The 26,590-nt window shown below is 36.3% G+C and overlaps 1 protein-coding gene across 4 annotated transcripts in view; it reads left to right on the forward strand.

Moving 5' to 3' along the window:
* The window catches only part of LOC150109786 (uncharacterized), a 1,408,745-nt gene that overhangs the window by 442,691 nt on the left and 939,464 nt on the right, over window positions 1-26,590 (forward strand). For all 4 annotated transcript variants that reach the window (XM_090396626.1, XM_090396635.1, XM_090396653.1 and 1 more), the window contains one exon: window positions 17,526-17,663. In XM_090396626.1, coding sequence (XP_090252752.1) covers window positions 17,526-17,663 — 138 coding nt within the window. The remainder of the gene's footprint in view (window positions 1-17,525; window positions 17,664-26,590) is intronic.

Consider the following 26,590-nt stretch of genomic DNA (forward strand, 5'->3'; position numbering starts at 1 on the left):
GAAATACCAAGAGGAGAAAAGATAACAAAAAGGCCATGAAAATTCCATTCGAGGCTTTTTTTGGGGTCCTGTTTCCTGACCTCTCTTGGACTTAGGTCAAGTTCTTTGTCGGAGAAGTTCCTGGCTGGCCGTGGAAGCCATTGGTTCATCTGTCACAGCGTTTGGAATGGGCCAAGCTATATCCTTGGATTAGGATAGCTGTGCGTTGTCGTGCGACGGAGGAACCAAACAGAAGCCATCCGTTACAAGCGATGTTCCCATGCCACCTCCCATCTTTCCCGCTGAGATTCCATTCGTGTAGTCCGATCGGAGATAACCAAATAGGAAGCATAGCATGAAGGCCTTGATGACCAGACAAGGCAGGAAGAGAGACAAAGCAACAAGATCAGAGACAGTAAGGTAGACTTTTGTATTGTGATTTCCAGTCATAGAAGAGTGTGATCCCCTAAGAGAATATATAAGATGGACTAATATTATGGAACTATAAGAATTGTCTTTGACTTGGCTCAAGCCCAATTATTCAAAATTTGTTTGCCCTACGAGGCCGAGTATCTCTGTATGAGCTAATAGCAGTGTAATAAAGTAAGTTAATTAATGACCACGTGTGTTGAAAAAGGAATGTCAAGTGCCTAAGAGATAATGTTGAAAATGCTAATATTAGTGGTCTATGCATGTTTGATTGTGCGTTTAGTGTAATTAGTTTTGAGCCTATGATTTTACTTGAGAATACTTCTGATAATATGTCTATAATGTATACTTGTATAATTCCTCAAGCTTATTAAATTGTTTCTTTCAAGTACCTGCCTGACCAGTTTTGTCGTATGAATTCAAACAGCCATTCATAAAATATTAACGATCTTAGCGGGATAAACCGAAATACACAAATGACTAAAGCGAGCCACGACTGTAAGAAAGAGATAAGTGAACGGAGGTATAAGGTTTATTTCGGTCTAATCATCATGTATCATTCTGAGAGGGCCACCCTGGGTAAGAGTCCCGTCTATCCTAGGTATTAGCTGGCGCAGTGAAAACATAAATTTTGTTAATGCTTATCGGGTGAGCTCTATCAGACTGTTGTGTGATTAAACTGTAGGGAGACCAATAAGACTGCTTAGAACAAAAGGGAAGAAATTTTGTTAAAGAATAAACGTTTTGCTTGTATGTATAAGAAAGATAAGATAACAGTATAAAGATAATATAAAATAAAGATAAAACAAAATACGAGAGAGAAAGCAGAACCACACACTCATAACAATTTAAACAAAATATCAGCAGAAGTCAGAGATAATGTAAATGAGCAGGTTAGTGAACCAGATGAGACCAGTGTGATCATAAATGGAGATGAGAACTTCAGAACAGGAATTCATGTTAGACAGGAAAAGATGGTTGGGCAGGAAGATGGTGTAACGAGAATGGATTCTGAAAGCAGCAATCAGTACACATGTGGGAATGATCTGCATAAGAATGAAAAGGTCTGAAATTCATGTGGATATTTGGACAAAGGATAATGGTGAGCAGACAGGAGCAAATATGAAGAAGTCACAGGTGAGGGGTTGCATGACTTGGGTGGTACTGGTTATTGACCAAGAAATGAATTGTTGTCTTTATTTATCTTATTTTCATGAAGATAGAGAATAAAGGAGATAAATTGGTGATGCTGATAGCATCATCCTGGCCAAAGATTATTGGGATCTCTGAGGTGTGATTGACAGAAGATGATATAATAACAGGAATAGAAATAGCAGGGTACAGCATTTTTCAGCAAGATAGGAATGGAAAACACAGTGATGCGGTACTGCTTATGATATGTCCTGTAAGAGTGGAGTATTTGGAAGGCAGTGACATTAATGGTTTTGAAAGCATATGGTGTTAGGAAGAGATGGGAAAGACAGGATATTTAGTGGATGTGGCTACAAACCAAGGAGCACAGAGGATGGAGATGTTTAGGCAGTTGAGCTTGGCAAGTTCAAGAAGAAAGTTATGGGAGATTTTAACCACAGCAGTATAAGCTGGGAAGAGGAAAATGCATGTATTAATAAGGGAATGGAATTTCTAGATTTCTCAAGAGACAAATGTCTTAGGTAACATGTAATAGAGGGAACAATATTTTCAAGTGTTTTGGATTTGGTCATAGCATCAGAAGAGCTGATAACAACTGAGATCACATCTATTATCCCAGTTGGAGAGAGTGGCCATTTGGTTTTTTTGATTTGGAAGATGAACAGACATGCAAGAGTATCAAATAAAAGAGAACATATGTGGAATTAAAAGCCGGGTGATTATAATAGTCTTAGATACCAACTTGAGACAGTTCCATGGAGGAAGGAATTGTAAGGATAGGATATCATTAGTGCTTGAGAAATTGTGAAGGAATATTTGTTAGTAGCAATAGCAAGCTGTATTCTAGGAGTGAAGAATAGAACACAATTTGGTGTAAAGTGGATGACAAACAATATCAAACAGGAACTGCAGGTGAACAAGAGATTATGGAAGAGATATAAGGAGGGGATGGAGAGCAGATGCATGAAGAATATAAGGCTCAGGAGAGAGAATAGTATGGTAATTAAGGCAAACCTGGAATATGAAGAGATTGGCATTAGGATCCAAAGAAAATCCTAGGGAATTTTTTAGCTATGTGGCCAGTAGGAGGAGAAATAATTGTAGAATAACATTGTGGGATAAAAATGGGAATAGAGTGACTGATGTAGAGGACATAGTGGAGTTGTTCAATGAACACTTTATTGGAGTATTTCATCCTGGAGAAATAGGTTTTAATACTAGAGCGATATATGAGGTTCATGGTTTAGAGGCACAAGAGGGGAGTGTGTTCCAAATACTGAGTATTCTAAATGTCAGTAAAGCTGTGGAATTGGATTGTATTTCACCCCTGGTTTTGAGAGATGTGCTGAGCTCCGTTGACCTCACTTTTCAGTGACAGTCTGGCTACAGGATAGGCCCAGGAAATGCAAGGAAGGTAAGACAGTGCTATAGCAGATTGCACGTGTCTAATTATAGGCCAGTTTGTGTGTCATCAGTAGTTGTTAAGGTCTTGGAGAAATTAGCGAGGACCATATACAGCTTTGGGTAAATGAGAGTAATGTTATCTGTGAGAATCAACATGAATTTATTATGGGGCGCTCTTGCTGTAGTAATATGATTGCCTTTTATAATAAAGTGATGAGCAATTGATGAAGGAAAGGATTTGTTTGGGGTTTTGCAAAGACATTTGATAGGCTGCCATGTGATAAGCTGATACTTAAGTTGCACCACATGGGTTTAGATGTCGGGTTAGTCAACTGGATTCAGGATTGGCTGTCTGATAGGTATCAGAAAGTTGTGTATGGTAGGGAAATATCAAGGAGGCAGAAAGTTACAAGTGAGGTTCCACAAGGGTTAGTACTGGGAATTGTATTATTTAACCTTTATATCAATGACATTGTTAATGGATTGCAATGGAATATTCAGTTGCTTGCAGATGAAGCTTGGCAGTGTTATTAGTAATAGTGCAGATGTGGCAGCACTGCAAGAGAATTTGAATAAACTGGACAGATGAGCAAAGGAATGGGGGTGTCAGTTTAATGCAACAAAGTCTTTAAGTTTGGGATGCATCAATGCGAGGCTGCATACTCAATTGGAGAAGCTGTGCTAGAGGAAGTAGGGGAGACAAGAGATCTGGAGGTGATGATTGATAGGAAACTGAAATTTAGTAAGCATATTACAAAGGTGGTGAAAGTAAACTAGAGGATTGCTGCAATACTGAGAAGGATGCTGACCTGCAGAGATAAGAGTTATCATTCCATTGTATAAGGCCCTGATCAGACCACACTTAGACTATTGTTCTCAAATTTGGTCCCCAGGATTTGAATGGTATAAATTAACCATGGAAAGGGTGCAGAGGCAGATAACAAAGATGGTGTCAGGACTGTAGAATGTTAGTTATGAGGTTCTGTTGAGGGAATGTGAACTGCAGAGTTTGGTAAATAGAAGGAGGAGAGGTGATATGAACAGTAACACCATATGATATCATATGTTCATATGATATGAACATATGAACCAGTAACACCCTCTCAACTTTTAAACTGTTGAGAGGGTGTTACTAGGTTGACACTCGAGAGTTCTTTCGCTTGGTGGAACAGCGGGAAGGAGCATTGACAGAGTCCATCCCTGGAATTTGCAAAAGAAAGCTGTGAGCAAGAGGGTGAGGAATGGTTTCTTTGCATGGAGGGTGGCTGAATGACGGAATGCATTGCCTGACAGAGTGGTGAGAGCAAGAACAGTTAGTGAGTTCAAGGAGTGATATGATCGACTTTGTGTTTCCTAGGAAGTTCCTCCCATGATGAGTCTCTTGACTCCATGGAGGCCTGAATAACAATAATAATAATAAATATGATTATTCTTATCCTAAGACCCCATGGAGCAACAGACACATCTAGGAGGTCCCTTTTGTCATATACACAGCTCATTATGCTGTGTCTTAAGACATTCAAATTCTTTGCAGACACCTCTCTCTCTCTCGCTCTGTCTGGCAATGCATCCCAATTATTCAAAACTCTTTGTGCAAAAAACCTGCTTCTCGCTCCCTTGCTTACACCTTCCTTATACAGCTTCGAGGGATGATCTCTTGTTCTCACCTCATCTCTACTATTTTATGAGAAACCTCTTCATCGTTAATCCTATAACAACCTTTTACTAACTTGTATATCTTTTATATAACCTTCTTCTTCTTCTTCCTATCCACTAGACTCTCCAAATTGCATCATCTCAAATTTTATTTGAGATGATGTGATATTTGATATTTCAGATTGTAGACCCTATTCAACATTTCTTCATCCTTTGGAAAACCAGGTGACCAAATCTGTGCACAGTAGTCCATATGTGGTCTAATCAAAGCCTTGTACAGTGGAACCAGAATCTACTTCTACAAGTCATTGTCCTTCGCATCATTGTCAGAATTCATTGTATTGTCCACATAATTTTAGCAATATGTCCTCTAAATTTTAGATCATTATCTGCCATCACACAAAGGCTCTTATTTCCTGCATTTCCAATAATATATCACCACCAAGAGTAAATACTTCATCCCATCTTTGTTTCCTAAATTTTATGAAATTTACATTTTGCAACATTTAACTGTTATTCTGACTCCCATACTTTCACTCAATCTATTTAAGTCCTCTGGTAAAGCTAGATCCTCTGCTCTGCTCCTAATAGTTTGTCCCAACTTTGCATCATCTGCAAACCATTGAATATCCCCATCCAATTCTCCAATATCATTAACATACAAAAGTTAAACAGCAACAGCTGTAAAACAGACCCCTGAGGAACACCACTAGTGAATTTCCTCTTCCAGGATATTCTCCCCTATACACAACTTGATGATATATCTGATAGCCAATCTTTGATCTGCAGATTAGTCTGATATCCAAACCCATCCACTATAGTTTGACTATCAACTTATCATTCGATAATCTATCAAAAGCCTTTGCAAAATCCAATTATACTACTATGTATGTATCTATCTTCTTTATCCAATGAAGCCATCACCTTATTGTAATAAGTAAGTAGATTACTAAAACATGACCTCCCTTTAGCAAATCCAAGCAGTCCATCTAAGATAATACCATTGTTTTCAACCCAATTCTGTATCCTGATTCTCACCAGACTTTTACTTTACCCACATTAGCTGACACACAGATTGACCTATAATTTGATTCTTGAATTCTGTCACATCCTTTACTAATTGGTATAGTCTTGTCTTCCTTTCACTCTTTTGAAATTTGACCAAATGTAAAACTTATAATAAACAAATATTTCAATGCAGCTATTAATTGTCTAGCACATTAATTCTCCTTCACAATTCTCACTGATATATAATAAAGCCCCACATACTTATTAATATCAAGTTTGCTTAATTACTCATATACTTCCTCACTCGCAGTCACTCTCTCTTCCTCCTCATTCACTGCTCTTAAATTCTCCACGATGTCACATTCAGAAAGATGAGAGATCTTTATGATCTACTCATTAAGTATCTCAATTATATCCTCCACAGCAGTTGTCCTCATTTTCCCCAATCAGTGCCATCCTACCATAATCATCTTTTTTTTTGCTGGCTATATATCAAAAGAAGTCCCTAGGAATTTTTTTGGCTTCATTAGCTGACTGCTGCTCATACTCAACTTTTGTAACCTCACCAATCAAGTCTTCCTTGTCTGTGCTTTATATTCCTCATGGAATTGTTTATTACTACACCTCCTGTGTTGCCTCCTTAATTCTTTTTTTCTTTGTATTGCATGCTTATTCTCTTCATTTATCCATTTCACATGTATGTTATTTAACCTTCATCTTTGAATTACATTTACAACATGGCTTTTACTAGAATATTTCCTGAATATAACCCAGGCAGAATTAATCTCCTTCCCACCCAACTCCTCATTCCATGCTACACCTGAAAGCTGTCTTCTGAGCTTCTCATAATCACCTGCCTTATAGATCAATATATACCCTTTCGTCACATAGCCAGCAACCATCTAGATCACTTCATATTCACCTATGACCATCAGGAGGGAGTTTTGGCAGCTCATATATAATGAAATCCTCTGAGGAGATCAAATTCAAGACTATCAGTTCTTGTATATCCACTGTTGTGTACCACCTGAGGTAGTTGTACCCAGTGGTGTATCTAGGGAAGAGGGATCTGCCCCAGGCAGCGCTTTTTTGAGGATTTTCACGTGAGACACAATTTTATTTTTCGACAATTCCTTTATTTATGTTAACTTACTACTTTTTCTTACTTAATTAATAACTAGTTTTTAACAACTATACTTACAACTAAAATAAATAAAATATGAATATAATAAAACCATTACATTTCCCTATCATACTATACTCACTGTTTTTTAAGCATGCAGACTACACAAACTAACATTTAAAAGGTATTTATTTATTTATCCCCATTATTTCTTATTTAATTATTAATTATTATAAATATCTTTCTTTTTCTTATTATTCTTTCAGTCTTACTTAAGATAAGCGAATAAAAGAAAGTGATGCAGCCTTTAGAAAAAAGAAAAAGGCTAGGGAGGAAGAATTAAAAAAGAATGAAGGTGCACTACTGAAATACCTCAGTCGCGAATCCAATATTACTGTTGCTGAAGCAATTTCCGAATTCAAACCATTGTCAAAGTCAAGTGATTCTTCATCTTCAATAAGTGATAAGGAGTGTAACAAACAAAAAATTCCAGTGGTCTCTGGCCAAGTAAGATTAACGATGATCTTACTGGTACATCAAGGTGTGTCAATGGTTCAACATCTAGATTCTGATTTTGATGAAGTAATTCATGAGGGTGTGTCAATCAAAGGATGAAACACAAAATGGTGAGGTCGTGGTTGGTCTACTCTCCTTCCAAATATTTTAGGATTAAGTTTCCACGTGTGGTGGAAACTTAATCCTAAAATATTTGACCATGAATCTAGTGTGGCCCATGTTCAATCTTTCACACAATGGAAAGAGTTGGAAATTAAAATCTGATGTGGAGCAACAATTGATAAAAAGGAACAAGAACAAGTTGTAAATGAAGTGAAGAAGTAGAAGGAGATACTTTCAAGATTGTTGAATATGATTAGATTCCTAGCTAAACAAAATTTGGCTTTACGGGTAACTGAGAAAGAAATCATTACCAGACTGATGATGAACTTGAATCAACGGAAATAGAGGAAATTTTTCAGAATTAGTTCATTTGTTAGCGAAATATGATCCAGTGCTATGTGAACATATTCTAAGAATAAAGCTGGGAAAAAAGTTTGCTAAATTCTATATATTGCCTACTATTAAGAACGAGTTTATAGAAATTTTGGGAGAAAAAGTAAGAAACAAAGTTATCAAGCAAGTAAAAGAAGCAAATTATTTTTTTGTGATATTCAACAGCACCCCTGATATTTCTCATAAGGATCAAACGAGCCAAGTTTTATGGTACGTTATGATCTATGGAAATAAAGTAAAGGTTGTGGAATCATTTGTTGATTTCATTGAAACAAAAGGTAAAACCACTGAGAATATTTTAACTATGATTTTGCAAAAATTAGAAAACGATGGAATTGATATTCAAAATTGTACAGGATAAGCATACTCGTATGATAATGCTGCTGTGATGGCTGGTCAACATACTGGCATTCAGAGATGCATCAAAGAAATTAATGAAAAAGCAGAATTTGTCGCATGTGCAAATCACTCACTGAATTTGGCAGGTGTACACGCAACTTCGGTTGCTGTGAATTCTGTTACCTTTTTTTTTGGAACTGTGGAGTGTTTGTTCACATTTTTTTCTTTCTCAAGATATTTTGACTTCCGTCACTGGTCAAAGTGGAAAGCTTGTAGTAAAAACTCAGTGGAATGCACAGGGAGATGCTGTGAGTGTTGTAAAAAAATTACTCAAATCTTAAGTGCTGTTGAACATTTACCTGGTGAAGAAAAAAATAGAGTTACCAGGTCAGATGTTTTGCGTGCTGCTTGTTGCCTTACAATCGTTTTTCCTTCCTGTGCTTTCTTGGCCTGTGGGAATGTATTCTTCTAGAAATTAAGGACACACCAGTCTAGCTCCAAACCAAAGGACTGAATATATAACAATGTGACATAAAACTCGAAGCTTTAAAAGCATTTTTAACTGAAAATAGGAATGAATTAGTTAACAATTCAGTAGCTTAAGCCAAAGAAATTTGTGGTCTGGGGATAGTCATGGATCGTCAATGTAGAAAGAAGAAACTGATGGCAGGTGAAGAATCACGAGATGCTGAATTGTCATACGAAACTGAGTTGAGGAGAGAAATATTTTTTTCGCTGGACAGAGTGATCCAAGAAATCACCATGTCATTAGCTTCATGTTCTTGCTGAAAAATATGCCTTCCTTACTCCATCAAATCTTTTGAATGATAAATTCAAATGTCAACTAAATCATGATCAAGATGGCATTAATAAGGAAGAGTTCCTCGTTGAGATAAAAATACTTCAGAGATTTATTTCTGTTGCTGCTATGCAAAATGAAACAGAGTCATGGAAGCACAGTCCCCTTGAACTTTTGCAGTTTATTCTAAAATACAGTCTCAAGAATGCAGTTCCAAATATTATAATACTACTGCCAATTTTTCCTCACAATTGCCGAAGGTGTTGCTATTTGTAAGAGGAGATTTCTAAATTAAAATTGATTAAAAATTACCTAAGATGAGTACCTTGTGTTTAAGAAATCTTGCTATACTCTCTATAGAATAGCAACTGAGTGATGAAATAGACTTCAACAATGTCATCGACGGTTTTGCTAACAGAAAAGCAAGTGAAATAACATTTTAGAATATTGGAATTAAATTTTACTTCAGAAATAAATGTAGTTTTAATTTATTTCTGTAGTGTTTTTGGTGTGTATTGAGAAGGGTGGCAAACTCAGGGACATCCCTGGGTGGTAAAATCTCTAGCTACGGCACTGGTTGTCCCTCAAAAATAAAGAAGCTCATTTTTTTTTACTTTTGGTTGCTAACTTGTTATTGCAATCTATACTGCCATGCAAAAGAACTAATAGTCACCACCCTTTTCTTGTTTGCTTGGCTAATCTGCTTATATATTTCCTGCACACTACCCTTCACATTACCAACCAGTTCTATAGCAACATGCAATGAAGTATTGATTTTATTTACCTAACTCTCACACCATACTACCTTAAAACCACTATCACTACTTCTCCCTTATCTCTATCTTGTATGGATATAATTATTTTCTATCATCAATAGTCCCCCTCCCTTTTCACCCTTTCTATTTTCACAAAATACATCATACCCTTTCATCTCTATTCCTGTCGAGATGTCATCCTCATCCAACCATATGTAACTTATTTGAACAATTTTTGGGGGAATGAACTCAACAAATGCAATAATTTCATTTCCTTTATTTCTGATACTTGTAAGGTTCATATATAAACAGAATAGCTCATTCCTTGATCTATAAGAAGTTTCACTGATACCACTTATTAGATGTGACTTCTCCATATGTTCCTTAACCCATTGCTTTTTCTCCTTATCTCAAAACCTTCGCTTCCAACTATTCTCTCTACATCTCAGGCTACCCCATTCCCTTCTTGTCTTCAACACATTCACATCCTCTTGGAGCATGATGCTCCAAGAGGATGTGAGTTTCTCATGCTGTGTTTCCTGTATCCACCATGAGTCTCTCTGTTTTTCTTGCACACTTGTTCTCTCATTTTCTACACTCATGCTACCCATGTCTTCATTCTTAAGGACCACTTCAATCTCTCCTTCCTTACTCTCCTACTCTTTCACCTCTTTTCTTATTTGCTCAAATTCGTTTTCTGCACTCATTACTCTCCATTCTAGGAGCAAAGGAGCAAGTCTCTTCAGATGACTCAAACCAAACCATTCAGATGCAGTACTTCACTCTTATGCAGTTCAATTCTTCCTTCAAATTCATTCCATACATTAATAAACTGCACTCCTTTCTCTTGACACATTGCTGCTAACATATTTGTTGGAAGTGCAATATGTTATTAGATCACAAGGTAATGAATGTGAAACAGACTGAAAAGATAAAAGATGATGCAAATGAAAGAAATGGAAATGAAATGAAAACTAGTGAAATTCAGGAAGTGAAAGAATGTAAGAATTTAGAAGAGAAAGTTAGTGATAAGGGAGGGAACGAAAGCAGGAATGAGGAAACAGAAGTACAGTGTGGCACAACAAGGGATTGCGATTCTATGGGAGTGACAGAGAGTGAAATTGTCAGACTGCAAGATTTGATGAAACACTTGTTGAAAATGAAAAATGAAATGAGGAATATGCAGAGTGACATGAGATTGTTTAGTATTAACTAATGAAAGTGTACAAAAGAATAGAATAAAAGAATAAATGATAAAAAAGGTAATGAGCGACTCCAGGATAACAGTGTATGGAGATTCCATACATAGAGAATTAGATAATGAGAGAATCCATAAGGTATGCATATCCAGGAGGGAGAATGAACAGGATAATTCAGGCATTGCACATGAGGATGAAACAAGCAGGAGAACTAGTGGTTGTCATAGGGACAAATCATTTAAGTGGACATAAGGAGCATGTAAAAGCAGATATCAGGGGTTTATTGAGTAGAGTGAAAGAAAACACTGTAGTGGGAAAGGTTGTCAGTGTGTTGCCAACGTATGACAATGATGAGTTGAGATGGAGAGCTGGAATCATGAATGGTATGCAGGCAGAGTTGTGTGGGGAGAATGGAGTACAATTTGTGGATGTATGGCATGTGTTTGAGAGAAGAATAGAATAATACAGGCATGATGAGTTGCATTGAATGGCTTTGAAGTGAGTGTACTGGAGAAAGTGTTGCTAAATTTAAGTACAGTGTGTGCTGAATGCAAGAGATGGAGTGAAAGAGCTGGAGTGTGGTATTGAAGAGACAGAAGAGCTTGACAGTGGAAACAGTAATAGTGTGAAAGAAGAGAGAACGGGAACACAAGAGGAACAGGGAAATGGGAGGAGCATGGGTAGACAGGGAGAATGGATGCTGAAAGTATCAGTGAATGTGTATGGAGATGGAGTATATTGCAGTGTGAGTGGAGAAGTTGAGACTGAGCAGATATATGTAGTAAATAGTGATAAAGGTGATTGAGAAAGAGCAGGTGTGGTGGGGAAATTGCAGCCAACCAGTAGCTTGTAGATCTGGTTATAGACCTAAAAAAATGCCCTTCTGTGTTTGTTTATAAATGCCAGATGTATCAGAAATAGAGGGGAGGAAATAGTTTCAGTGATTGAGTTTATTTGCCTCAAAATCACTGAAATATGTGAAATGTGGTTGAATGAAGATGATATCATAACAGGAATAGAAATGGATGATACAGTATTTTTCATGAGGATAGAAAGGACAAGAAAGGAGGCGGAGTGCTGTTGATGATAGCAGGGGAATTAAGCTCACATAAGGTAGACATGAAGAAGAAAATATAAACAACTTGGATTAGTTAACAAAGGAAGGATAATTATCATGAGTGATTTTAATCATGGCAGTATAGGTCAGAATGAAGAAATATCATTTGGGAATAAGGAAAATGAATTTCTTTAGTTCTTGAGAGATAACTATCTCAGGCATCATGTGAAGGAGAGCACTTGAGGATCGAAAATTTTAGATCTGATCATTTCATCAGAGGTAATTGTGAGAGGAATTTCGCACTTTCCTCCAGTTGATGAGCATGATCATGGAGTGATTACATGGTTTGTTTCTAGCCATATGCAGAATTCTGTGAGGAAAGCATATATGTGGAATCATAAGGTGGATTGCAAGTGGATATTCAGTTGTTTACAGATGATGTGAAGCTGGAAAGAGTTATTAGTAATGGTACAGATGTCGTGGCCCTGCAAGAGGATTTGAATAAACTGGACAGATGTGCTTATGTATGGGGTTTCAGTTTAATGCATAAATGTCAAGTCTTGAAGTTTGGGGTATATCAATGAGAGTCTGCATACTTTGTTGGAGGGACTGTACTGGAGGAAGTGGGAGAGGCAAGAGATCTAATAGAAACCTAAAATTCAAGGAACATATTGTGAAGGTGGTGAAGTTAACCTAGAGGATTGCTGCAATACAGAGAAGGACAGGACACTGACCTGCAGAGATAAAAGAGTTGTCATTCCATTGTATAAAGCCTTGATCAGATTGCACTTGGTCTATTGTGCTCAGATTTAGTCCCCAGGACTTCAAGGAAATATTACTGTGGTCAGAGTGCAGAGACTGATAACAAAGATGATAATAGGGTCAAGTTATCCTGGAGATGTGCTGGAAATGAATCCATTTCCATCCCATACTAGAAATGTGCTCTGAGATAACAGAAATGTAAGGAATTGGAACTTGATGTACTGAAAAATCTGGCTTGACACATCACAGAATACATACAGACCACAACATCCTATGTCTGAAACACACTTACTTCATCAATATCGGTATAAATTTCGATGTTTGTTCGAAGAAAGTGCGGAAGCTTTACTTCACCACCCAAACTTAAATCAGAATGACTGTCTCTCTCTTTCTGAGATATAAAAACGTCTTATTCTACTCACCCTTTAATTTTCTTTATAGAGCTAATTAATTATCAATATTGTAATATTTCCTCAGTTATATTCTTGTGCTGTTTTGTGTATAACATCATGCAGCTCTTACTTCTTCAAATCATCTATTTATTTATATTTTATAATTAACTGTCGTCACCACTGAAGATGATCTGTAATATTCAGGTTGAAATGTATGGCTTTAAAGTTGGAAGGCGGCCAATCGTTCGATGCTGTTGGCACACTCTCCCTCGATGAGTCTTTGGACTCCCTGGAGGTGTCAAATAATAATAATAACAATAATATTACTTATCCTTTCTGTTTTTTTCTTGTTAATTTGAAAAGTGTATAACTTTGCATTGAACTGACAGTTCTATACTGTTGCCTACTCATACCATCTATTCATGTTGTCCTGGAAGGCCACAACATCTGCTTGACTCTGCTTAGCTCTCCCCAATTTTGCATTCTGCAAACAGTTGAATATCACCATTTTAGCCCATCCCAATATGATTAATATATTATTAATCATATTGGGATTGTACATTCTGATACGTAACTGACAGCCAGTGACATATCTAACTCACTAGTATGTTATCCAGTCTCATCTGTTTCAATTTATTTAAGAGTTTTTCATTTTTATTTCAGTTTATATTGGAGAGTATCCAGAGGCGAGTTACTAAGACAATATTAGGACATTGGACTGCTGGCTATGGAGAGAGGTTGAAAAAAATGTAGATTGCAGAGCTTGGTGAATAGGAGGGAAAGATGTGACATTTAAGTTAGTGATAGGATTTTATTAGATTAATCCGGATGAGATTATAAAAAGAGGAGAAGATGAGAGGAGAAAAACCAGAGGTCATCTAGAAGTTATGTAAGAGTGTGGTGTGAGGAGAAATTTTTTTACATGGAGAATTGTCATTGAGTGGAACACATTACCAGAATGTGTTCTTAATGCAGGAAATGTTAAGGATTTCAGGGTTCTGTATGATAAATATGTTGTCAGTTGAATGAACCTCCCACAATGAGTCTGCCAACTCATTGTGGGAGGTTCATGAAGGATACAATAATAATAATAATTAGCAGCTTCTTGAGTGGCAGTCTATCAAAAGCTTTTGCGAAATCTAAATATACCAGTGTACCACAATATATGCATTTCTCTTATCCGTGGCATATGTCACTTTGTTATAGTACATAAGTTGGTAAAACATGATCTCCATTTAACAAACTTATGCTGACAAACACAGATTATACTGTTGTTATCAACCATTTCTGTATCATAGTTCTTACCAGTCTCTTCAGTACCTTAAACACCACTGAAGATATTCAGATTGGCCTGTAATTTATAGTGACAGCCTTATCACCACCTTTATATAATGTAACAATTTTACCTTCTTTTCATTCTCTTGGAACCTGTGCTCTCAACTCTTACTAAACAGATATATCAATACTGTTGCCATTTCCCTGAAACATTCCCTTAAGACATATCTTGATAAGTTACAAATCCTTTCACTTTATTGAGATAAGTTTATTTCCTCACATATCTCCTACATACTTACAGTTAATCTATCCTCTCCTATGTTCTCTACACCTTAAGTTTGTTATAATTTCACCAAATCATGACAACAGTCAGGATATCATGATTTTATAGAGTATCAATATTTATCTGCCAGCAAAGGTCAGTTGATTGGTAGAGTCTCTGCTACTAACAGCACATGTAAAAAGTTAAGCAGTCTGACCATGGTTAGTAGTTGGAAGGGAATCAACTGTTCAATGCTGTTGGCACTCTGCTGGGGACTGGCCATTCTCACAGGGTTAACCTCGGCCTGTAAACTGACATATGTCAAACCTAGTGATCCCAGATACGTTGGAAAAAAATACGGGACACTTATGACTGAGGGTGAAAGTTTAGTATGCGCATCCATCACATATGTCAGTCTTACAAAATGATTCTAACTTTCCAAGTGTGTGCGTGGTAAGGTTTACTATGCACTCACTTTATTAAGTATAAGTAAACAAATAGTAAATCCAATTGTTAGGCTGCATATTTTCATTAAGCCACTTTAAGTTGCCTTCAAATGGTTTTTTACTTACTATTATAGATATATTGTATATCTATTTTAACAAATATATTGTACAATATATTTGTTAAAATAGATTGTTAATACAGTAATGCTCTTCTCACCTGACAATATTGTTATTAATCTATCAGTCTTGCTCAGTTTTGGAATACTTTTCTGAAGAATGAATTTCGTAAAATGTCCGTAAACGATCCCGTATTTTACAGGATGTCTGGGATCCCTAGTCAAACCTCAGTGCCCTCGGGACATGTGGGATATGAAAATGACAAATCAATATTTATCTTATATAAATTATGTACATATGGGTTTTATTAGTTTAATTTATTGTGTTTATACTTTTAAAACCAGTTTTTTTATTAATATTTTTTTGTTTTTTACACTTTTTTTATAATTTTTTTTTTTTAATTTCTTTCTACACACTTTACATTGCTTTTCTGTGCTGATTTATATATACATATCTGTTTATGCTGTGCTTTTATTTAGTTATTATCCTGTGCACTGCTGAGATATGTTATGTTTGTTTTTGTATACATATTTTTATACCTGTATATTCTGCTTATCTCTTATCCTGTGTCTGTACACCAGATGAGGTCCACTGTAATAATTACTTATCCTTCATATGTACTAATTTGCCAATACATGCCATCCACATTTGCCCTTGTTTCCTCCTTCACCAGCCCATTTTATTGCAGCTATTAACTGTGCATGATGATTATTTTTGCAGGTGCTAATGATGACATGTTGCATTGAGAAGATATGAAAGAATTATTGGTACAAGTGAAAGAGGAGAGAGAGAGAGATGGTAAGTCTGCTGCGATATGATAGAGTTGAGAAAAGAAGGGCCATGATTATGAGTCAATGCAGGAGGAAGAGTGTGGAGTTTGTGAATGTGTGGAGAAAGATAGTGATGGATGAAAGGACTTTAAAAGGCTAATGTTTTTCATTTGAATGGATTTGGAATTAGTTATCTTAAGAAGGTTCAGTGAGAGTTCAATAGTGCAAAGTCAAGGAAGCTGTAGAATTGGGGTGGGAGACAATCAAGTGAGTGTATGTGCAAGTATCTTATCCACCAAACAGTCCTTTTTATGTTTACAATCAATAATTACATAAATGCAAAGATGTGAGGGAGTTTGTTAAATTGAACAGTATTGAGGATAGAGGAAAAAAAAGGATGGGGAGAATGGATTAAACTGAATAGCATTAAGTTGGTGGCATTTTATTGCCACCAATATTATTCAGTTAAGAATATATATTATTCTTAATATATATTCAGTAATTTTGTCATATATAAAATTTATCTGATTCAACAGATTAGATAAATTTTATCTGTCAAGTTCACTACTGAAATCAGTTGCATTAATCTGTGACATATTTTATTAATTCTGAAAAAATTCAAATGATGTCTAGCCACTCTTGGGTTGTAGACGTTGTTGATTTAGATCACTGAATTGAATAGGAGAGACTCAATTATGAAAGTATCTTATTATTCTTAATATATATATTATTCTTCTTATTGTACCAATAGTGGGCACTAGTTGGGACAGTAAGATTATACCTTTTTTTTTTTTTTTGTCTTCCTTCTGTTGTGCTTTCAGGCATATCCATAATTTTATCTTTGTGTCTTTAATGTCTTGGTGACTAAGATGAATTTTGCATCAATAATTAAGTAAAAGTTACTTGTTATTTTTAGCTGTCTGTTTTTTTTCCTTTAAAGAAAAATACATGGGAAAAAATTATAATAGTGATATATACACACAGGATTTTTCTGAGATTGTTTGTTGTATGAATTCTGTTAAGTCTACACCTTAACAGAATTTTTCTCTCTCTCTCTCTCTCTTTTAAAGAACAGACATCTAGGAAAATAGCTAACTTTTATTTAATTATTAAGGCAAAATTCACATTGATTCTCAAGACAAAGGCACAAAGATAAGATTATATGCATGTGACTTAAAACATAACATGAGGAAGACAAAGAAAGGAATGACCAAAATGCCATAATCCTACAATCTCACCTGGGTATGATGAGAAGATCAGTTCTGATTGTTGTACAGATATTGTCGCAATAAGATTATCCTAAAAAGTTGAGTGCAGTTGCCCATATATATTTAGGTTAAGAGAATGTGATGTGGCAAATTCCAAAAACAGTCTCTGAGATTTATATTTGCATAAAGAGTTTTGATCTATTTTGTGATGATAATAATACAATAATAACATATGTTATATATTACCATCATTTTTAAATGCAAAGCAGGTTTGTAACATTATTGTAACCATTATTGCTGCCAACATTGTGGTGTTTGATAATAACATTGCATTATTTTATCCAAAAGTTGTGTTTCACAAATTACTTTTGTATGTTTTCAGCACCATGCTCAGAATTTGTTCCTCTTATTGATGGTTCAGTACCATTACCTGATTCACAACTTCATTCATCAGGAAGCATGTCAGCCATGTCTGGTCCTCAAAATGTTCGACTCAATGCAACAAGAGGAAAGAAATCTGGTAAAATCAGTGTATATTTGATACAGATTTAGTAATCTTTGGTTAATTTTATTAAAAATGAGTATACCATATATCTCTGCATATAAGATGATATTTGAAGTTTAAAAAAAAAAAATTAATGAAATCAGAAGTCATCTTATACTCTAGGTATAAAATATGAATCTTTGAATTTGGTGATGGAAAACATTGTCAAGCTCCTGCAATAATATACTGTGTTCTAAGAAGCTTTGACATATTAATATACTGATATGTTAACACTAATGTTCCCTCTAAGCCGTGGACATATGTGCATGCACACCAATTAAAAAGGGAGCACTTACACCTAGTGATTGTGTGAACAAATATTTACTTTCAGAATTTCTAATGAACAGTCAAGGTGTCAATATACCATAAAAACAAATTATGTGATAAATCATACTTATTTTATTTCATAATTTATCTAATGTATCCACTCCAATATTAGTCTAACCAATTCCCACTATAATTAGTTACTTTTAGCCGTTCTACACAGCCTGTTCATTGAATTTTTTGCCATCAAGCGCTTCTTCTTAAATAATTTTTAACATATCAAGGGAAAATATTGACAGTTTTTTCCTCACCCTTCACTCTTGCCTCTTCCAATAACCCTTTCATTGTCCTCTCTCCTACTGAACTTATCAATAGTTAAGTCTTTAGTACCTACTACTATTACAATTTTGTTTACTTTTCTTTTCTTTTTTGAATTACTTTCTTAATATTCTTAATTTTCGCTCCAGGAAAACTCAAAGTTATAACTCACTCATCGAAAGCATGTTTTATTATAAAGTCACCATAACAAATAACTTCTTTCTTTTCTACTAATACTGTCACTTACCTGATTTCCATTAGTTCCTGATTGTTTCTCTGCTTTGTTGTTTCTTATTTTGCTGCTTAATTTTTATTTTCTTCCTATGCTCATTTAAACACCTTTTGACTTTTTGTAATTCCGCATCATTTCTCTAATGATCTGCTTCAATTTTGCTATTTTGGAGGTTAATTTTCGCCAGCCAAGGTCAGTTGATTGTTAGAGTCTCCACTACTAATGGCTCATGCAAAAAGTTAAGCAAGTCTGAGCATGGTTAGTAGTTGGAAGTGATCTATTTCGATGCTGTTGGCACTCTGTTGAGGACTGTCCATTCTCACAGGGTTAAATTCAGCCTGTAAATTGACTTATGTCAGACCTCTGTACCCTCAAAAGCATGTGAGGATATGACAAAGGAGGTTAAGTCATTTTCATTAACATCCTCCACAACTCCAATAACCTCGTTAGAGGGGCTAGCCTTCTTCTTCTCACCTGCAGTGCACTTTTTTAGCATTGCTTTTCTTGTGCATTTTTGTACTGAACAACAGTGAATCAAGATCAATCCCTGAGACACACCACTGTCATCCTGAATCCCATAGACCCCACACTTTTGACAGAATGATGCATGGAATGCAACAGCATTCCATGCATCATTCTGTCAAAAGTGGTGGAAATGATGTTATTGACCGCTTCCATTCATAAATTCCCGAGATAACTCCTTGTTCTTGCTGCTTTCTCTTGATCTTCATAAGAAAGAACTTGTCAGTGGCAATATACTGAAACTACCACTGAATACTTTAAATATCCCAAGCATATCACCTCTCCTATCTAACAAATCCTGCACACCACATCTTCCATCTGTTCTCATAACTAACATTGTACAGTCCTTATATCATTTTTGTTATCTGGCTTTACACCATCTCCAAGGTTAACTTACCCTCTTCAAATTTTAGAGACCAAATCTGAGCATAATAATCCTGATATGGTCTGTGAGTTACCTTCCCTGGGTTGCTTTCACCACCTTTGTGATTTGTGATATGTTACCTAAACTTCAAATTTTTATCAGTCATCACCAGAAGGTTCCTTGTCACTTGCGCTTTCTTAAGTACAGTTCTTCCAACAGAGTATGCAGCTTCCCATTGATGGATCTTGTTCTTGAGACCTTACTTCAGTGATAAATGACAATGGTATATTTAGATTATGATAGACTTTTCAATTATTTTCTCGGTATTGATGACAACACAGAATGATAAGAAACTAATATTTACTATTACTATTATTACGGGCAACTCCAGGGAGTCATTAGACTCATCGAGGGAGTCCCCAAATCATATTCATCACAACTATTTGACATTCATACAGTATCTATCATACCTCGCCTTAAACTCATTCACTGTCACAGCATCCACCACAGACTCAGGGAGCGCATTCCACTCATTCACTACTCTAAAAGTAAAGAACCCAGCTCTAACACCTTTACTAACCACACTTTTGCCCAGTTTCCATGGATGTCCCCTAGTCCTCCTACAACCAGCCCTGTTCTCAAAAATATCTTCTGAATTAATTTTATAGAAACCCTTCAGTAATTTGAATGTCTCAATCATATCTCCCCTCCTCCACCTATCAACCAATTTTTGCAACCCACAAATCCTCAACCTGTTCTCATACGGTTCATTCCACAGACCTGCTATCATCTTGGTCACTCGCCTCTGGATCCTCTCCACCTCCTCCCCATCAAGAAGAAACCTAGGTGACCAAATCTGAGCACAGTAGTCTAGATGGGGTCTTATCAAGGCTCGATACAGAGGAACAATAACCTGCTTGTCTCTGCTTGTCAACGTATTCTTCAGCAACCAAGTGATTTGATGAGCTGATTTGGCCACTTTTGCAATGTGTCCCCTAAATTTCAATTCCTTATCTACCAACACTCCTAAATCTTGTGCCTCATCAATTTCCTGGAGCACGGTTCCACCAATGCAGTAAACTGCCGCCAATCTTTTCGCCCCAAAATGCATAACCTTACATTTTGCCACATTAAACTGACATCCATTCTCCTTAGCCCAGACCTCCAATCTATCCAAATCATCCTGCAAAATTTTGACGTCATCTGCATTCACTATTGCCCTACCCAACTTCGCATCATCTGCAAACAAATGAACAGTTCCTCTCAGATCCTTTCCTATATCATTTATGAACAAATTAAATAGCAGTGGTCCAAGAACAGATCCTTGTGGCACACCACTAGTCACAGGCCGTCTTGTGGACTCTACTCCTGAGTAAACCACTCTTTGATATCTCTCCGTCAACCACCCTCCTATCCATCTCACCAACCCTATGTCCATTCCCATATGCTGCAATTTACTGATTAGAATTCCATGTGGTATCCTGTCAAAGGCCTTGGCAAGGTCCAGTAGAATCACCGTAAACCCATTACCCTTATCCAGTTCAGCCGTCACTGTGTTATAATACGTGAGCAAGTTACTGAGGCATGACCTACCCTTCACAAAACCATGCTGTCCCCGATACAGTATCCCATTTTCTTCTATCCAATCTTGTATTTTCCTCTTGACTATTTTCTCTAAGACCTTGATAATGATTCCTGTTATGCTGATTGGTCGGTAATTTTCAACAGCAGCCTTGGAACCACCTTTGTGCAGTGGAACTATTTTCCCCTCTTTCCATCCCCTTGGGACTGACCCACTCCTGAGGCTCAAATTAAACAAAATGGTCAAGGGCACTGACAATTCTTTGGCCGCTTCACTTACGACATGAGCTTGTATACCATCCAATCCCACAGATGTGTTGACATTGAGGTTCTGTAATAGACTAGTTACCTCTACTTAATTCATCACAATTCCAGTATAAGCTGTTGGTTCTTCCATTCCTGCAAAGCCACCACCTGGATGATATACTCTTGCAAAATGATCGCTCAGTAATTCCACAATAAAATCAAATTTACTCTAGAAGTAGAAAACAATGAACAACTACACTTCTTGGGCATACTAGTTAAAAGACAAGGTAACAATTTCAAACTGTCCATTTACAAAAAACCTACAGACACTGGACGATAATTTATTAACTTATTTGCTGATATTTTGCTGGTATTATATTCTAGCATCTTCAGAGCACGAAAACAGAATTGTCACAGTATGTGAAACAAGAAGAATTTGGTATAACAGTGGGACTAGTTAATAAATATGACTTATTGATAAACTGATCATAGATATTTAATTCGTACGTATGTTGATACAATATTGCCTACCGGTTTCGCTAGTAACTGACTAGCTTTTTTAAGACTTGCACAGTACAAAAAAATGGTAAATGCAAAAAAGGTTTAAGAATACAAAAAATGTTAGTACCTGTTAGGTAGCTAAGGTAACATGTTCGCGTGACATGTCTGTATGAATTGATACTTTCTACTAAGTATCATGAACACACGTTCACATAATATGATTATTTGTGTACTGTAGTTCTGTTGAACTGTCCTTAGATTTTTCCAAGTATCATTCGGTATGGCCCCTGGATTTATGTTTAGGTTGCTGCCTGTACGTATCACTACTGCTGCTTCTTTGAATAATCGATGTCTGTAATCATTATCTATGTAGGGCATAGAGCTGTTATCCCAGTCTGTAGTGTGGTTCGAAGTTGAAAAGTGATGTGCTAAACCGGAGGTGATCATTCTGTTGTGATTTACATCGCCAACATGTTCTTTCTGTCTTATTTCCAGGCTTCTCGAAGTTTGTCCAATGTAGGAAAGACCACACATGCATGGAATATTATACATACCTGGATATTTATAAAATCAAACACTGTCCTTAGGAGATCTTAGAACCTGTCTGATGCTCGTAGTTGGTTTAAATACAACCCTGATGTTATGGGCTTTTAACAATCTCATAATTTTGGTGAAAATTGAACCCATAAAGGAGATGACTGCTGTTGAAATTTGCTGGGAGACTGTTCTTTCTTGTTGGTTATCTTTGTATAGAAATTTGTTGATGATGTGTCAAGGATAACCATTTTGCGATAGTGTTATAGCGATTTGGGACAGTTTTGTCTGAACTTCTTCATCGTCGGAGATAAAGTTTCTGACTTGATTTCTCAACATGTGGATGATACTCTGTTTATGTGACCTATGATGGTTTGAAGAGTAATGTAGATATCGTCCAGTGTCTGTAGGTTTTTTGTAAATGGACAGTTTGAAATTGTTACCTTGTCTTTTAACTAGTATGTCCAAGAAGTGTAGTTGTTCATTGTTTTCTACTTCTAGAGTAAATTTGATTTTATTGTGGAATGAGTTGATTCTATTGACAAACATATGTAGGTTTTCCATGTTGTCCTGCCATGTGACGAAGATATCATCCACATATCTCCACCATATTGAAGGTTTAGGAGTAATGTTGGTTAAGATTTCATTTTCAAATTTCTCCATAAAAGGTCTGCACATGGTGGTTACAGAGGGCTGCCCATGGCTAGGCCTTCTAATTGTTGGTATATCTTTGAAGAAATTTGATTGTAGGCAGTGCTTGAACATCTTTGTAATATCAGCAGGAAAGAGATCTTTGATAATGTTCATGACTTCTTCTACTGGTATATTCGTGAATAAGGATACTACGTCTGGACTGGCCATTATGTCTGTTTGTGTTATCTTCACATTTTTGAGTTTGTCAACAAATTGTTGAGAATTTTTTATGTAGGATCCTGTTTGTCTGATCCTAAGTAAGTTAGCTAGGTGCTTAGCCAATAGGTAAGCATGGGATGACCTGCCATCCACAATCGGACGAAGTGGCACTTCTTCTTCCTTATGCACTTTAGGCACCCCATACAGTCTAGGAGTAATGGGATGTGAGGATTTAAGCTTTCTTTTTAGTTCTTCAGGCCAAGTATTCATATTGCGGATCAGGAAGTTTGTCTCATTATGGTTCTTCATGGTAGGATCTTTGTTGAGAATTTTGTACGTGGAACTGTCTGATAGTAAGTCATTTATCTTCTTGAAATAGTCTTTTGAGTTTAGGATGATGGTGGCATTCCCCTTGTCCACTTCAGTTATTATTATTTCTTTGTTCTTCCTCAAGTTCCAAATAGCTTTCCTATCATATGGAGTGGTATTAAGTTGTGGTTGTTTTGCTGTTGCTAGGATAATCGTGCTTTGGAATCTAATATCACTGGCTACAGCTTCTGGTAGCGGGTAGAGACTTTTTTCAATTCCACACATAAAGTCCATTTTAGGAATGTAATTTGGAGTGATTGAAAAGTTAAAACCTTTCTTTAGGATATCTGATTCATGTTTGGAAAGGCAGTGATTCAACATGTTGAAAATCACTTTGTTATCTGGGAAGCCTTTGTGTGTCTGGTATTTTTCTTTATAAAGTTCTTCAAATTTTCTAATTTGTTTGACTTTATTTAACTGGAAAGTTTTTTCGTAGCTGTTCTATCATGTGGTCTATATTATTCCGGGTCGTGTAATCTGCACTATTAGAAATGTCATAAAAATAGTTGTGGCATTAACATCACTTATATTAATTCATACCTGATGTGTTGGATTCTTTTTCTGAGTAGTGCCAATGAAGTCCTTTGGTAAATTCTTTTTGGCTTGTATGGATTGAATATGTCCTTTGATGATAAGGAATTTAGGGATGATAGAGAAATCCCTACACCTTTTTAAGAATGTTAAGTGGGTTCAGTAACTTGGCCTTCCTGCATTTTTCTTTTTCTAGCCACCGTAAATTTCAACAGCAGTCATCCCCTTTATGAGTTCAATTTCCACCAAAATTACAAGATTGTTAAAAGCCCATAACATCAGGGTTGTATTTAAACCAACTACGAGCATTAGACAGGTTCTGAGATCTCCTAAGAACAGTGTTCGATTTTATAAATATCCAGGTGTGTATAATATTCCATGACATTTTATGACCAAAAATATGTATAATTTAAGTGGGACTAGTTTTAAAAAAAAATGTAATGGACAACATGTGCAGTCTTTTCTGCATTGGACAAACTTCAAGAAGCCTGGAAATAAGACAGAAAGAACATGTCGGTGATGTAAATCACAACTGAATGATCACCTCCAGTTTAGCACATCACTTTCTTTTCAACTTCGAAACACGCTTATAGACTGGGATAACAGCTCTATGCCCTACGTAGATAATGATTACAGACATCAATTATTCAAAGAAGCAGCAGTAGTGATACGTACAGGCAGCAACCTAAACAGAAATGAAGGGGCCATACTGAACAATACTTGGAAAAATCTAATTAATTCTCTCAATTCAACAGAACTACAGTATGCGAATAATCATATTATGTGTTTGCATGTAACGCATGTTCATGATACTTGGCATAAAGTCACAATTCATACAGTCATGTCAAGCGAATGTGTTACCTTAGCTACCTAATAGGTACGTTTTTTGTATTCTTAAACCTTTTTTTGCATTTACTATTTTTTTGTACTGTGCAAGCCTTGAGAAAGCTAGTCAGTTACTAGTGAAACCGGTAGGCAGTATTGTATGAATATACATACGAATTAAATATCTATGGTCAGTTTATCAATAAGTCTTATATTTTTTTAACATTTTACGACCAAAAATATGTGTAATTTAAATGGGACTAGTTTTAAAAAAAAATGTAATGGCCAGCACAAGGAACTAAAGCCCTAATTAGGCATCATCTGTGTTGGAGAAAGTGAGAAAACAAATATTAATTAGATCTTAAAATGACTGTCTCTCAGATTTTGGTAAATTTATACAGCCATACTTGTTAAGGTTTGAAGTTATGTGTGGGTTTTCTATAAGCAGAAAAAGATAAGGAACCATCTGGAAGCAGTGTAATTAGCGTATCCAGGAAAGGCAGATAGTCATTGGCTCCTTGTTTATTGTGAAGTGGATTTTAGGGTATTGGCTATTTAAATGCACTAAAAATGTGACTAACGTGTGTGGACCATGTGACCAAATTGCAAACAAATCATCAACATAGTTAACCATACCACTAGTTTGAGAGTGGCTGTATTCATGGCTGGCTTTTAGTGTTCTATGTAGAAATTGGCTAAAGGGGAAAAGAAGGGGGGAAGTCCATTGCTATCCCATCTAGTTGTTGTTGTTCTGTATGCCTGGATGGCACTAGAATTGCTGAAGGACGTGGTGGTGGATTTGAGCTGTGCTAAAAAAAAAATGTTTTTTAAACAGTGTATAGTGTGACTTCTTCATGAATTGTGCTACATTTTTTTTCAGTAATACAAGTGTTCTTTAGTGGTGCTGCTTTTGGAGTTTAGTTGTCATTTATAGTGTATTAGCAAGAAGACGAGTTCAGAGTTGGATGCATCTACAGTGGAAGAGAAGAAGATAAGTTTTCGTTATTTGGTATAGTTAAATATAGTTTATAGTTATAGTATCGCATACGTAAATTAGCTTACAGTAGAGCGTATAACATAGTGTAGTAGAGCATTTAGTTGTAGTAGTTCCTCAGCACTATTTGAATGATGGTAGCAGCTGCAGCTCCAATTACAAATGGCACGTCACTGAGACCTCTCCCATTTAAGGACTATATTTTGCATAACATTCTACAGGATTTTGTGACACGCGGTGCTTGTGGTATGTATGTGTCTTCGCAATTGGATATGTGATGGTTGAGAGAATGGGACATATACATATAAAATGTAGGCAATGAGAGGAACTTAGTGAATTATATATTACGATAATCGACCTCGTCGCTTCAGGGGCAGGAAAACCTCACCTAAAGAAGCGAGTACTGTGATAGAAGGTGAGAACAATGAGCAAATTTTGAATGAAAAAATATGAGTGGGGAGCATGGAAGCCTTGAATGATTGGGACGTTTTTGGAGATGGTCTTGATTGGGAGGATGAATGGTAAGTAAGAGAAACTAACTTGCACAGCGAGATAGATGAGCTGAAAGATGAAGTGAAGTGTCTCGGGAACAAGAGGAAAAACATGAAAGATGAGATTAGGCTAATGGAAGTGATGAATGCAATGAAAATCAGAGCAGGAGTGGGAGAGAGTTATGGGAAGAAGAGAAGAGAATAGAAAGAGTAGAAAAGAAGGAATGATAGAGAGGTATGAGAATGATAGAAAAGGAATGAATAGAAACAATAGAAGAG

This window comes from Typopeltis vanoorti, chromosome 1, assembly GCF_054136105.1.
Source record: "Typopeltis vanoorti isolate ZY-2024b chromosome 1, IOZ_Tvanoo_1.0, whole genome shotgun sequence".
Taxonomy (NCBI): domain Eukaryota; kingdom Metazoa; phylum Arthropoda; class Arachnida; order Uropygi; family Thelyphonidae; genus Typopeltis; species Typopeltis vanoorti.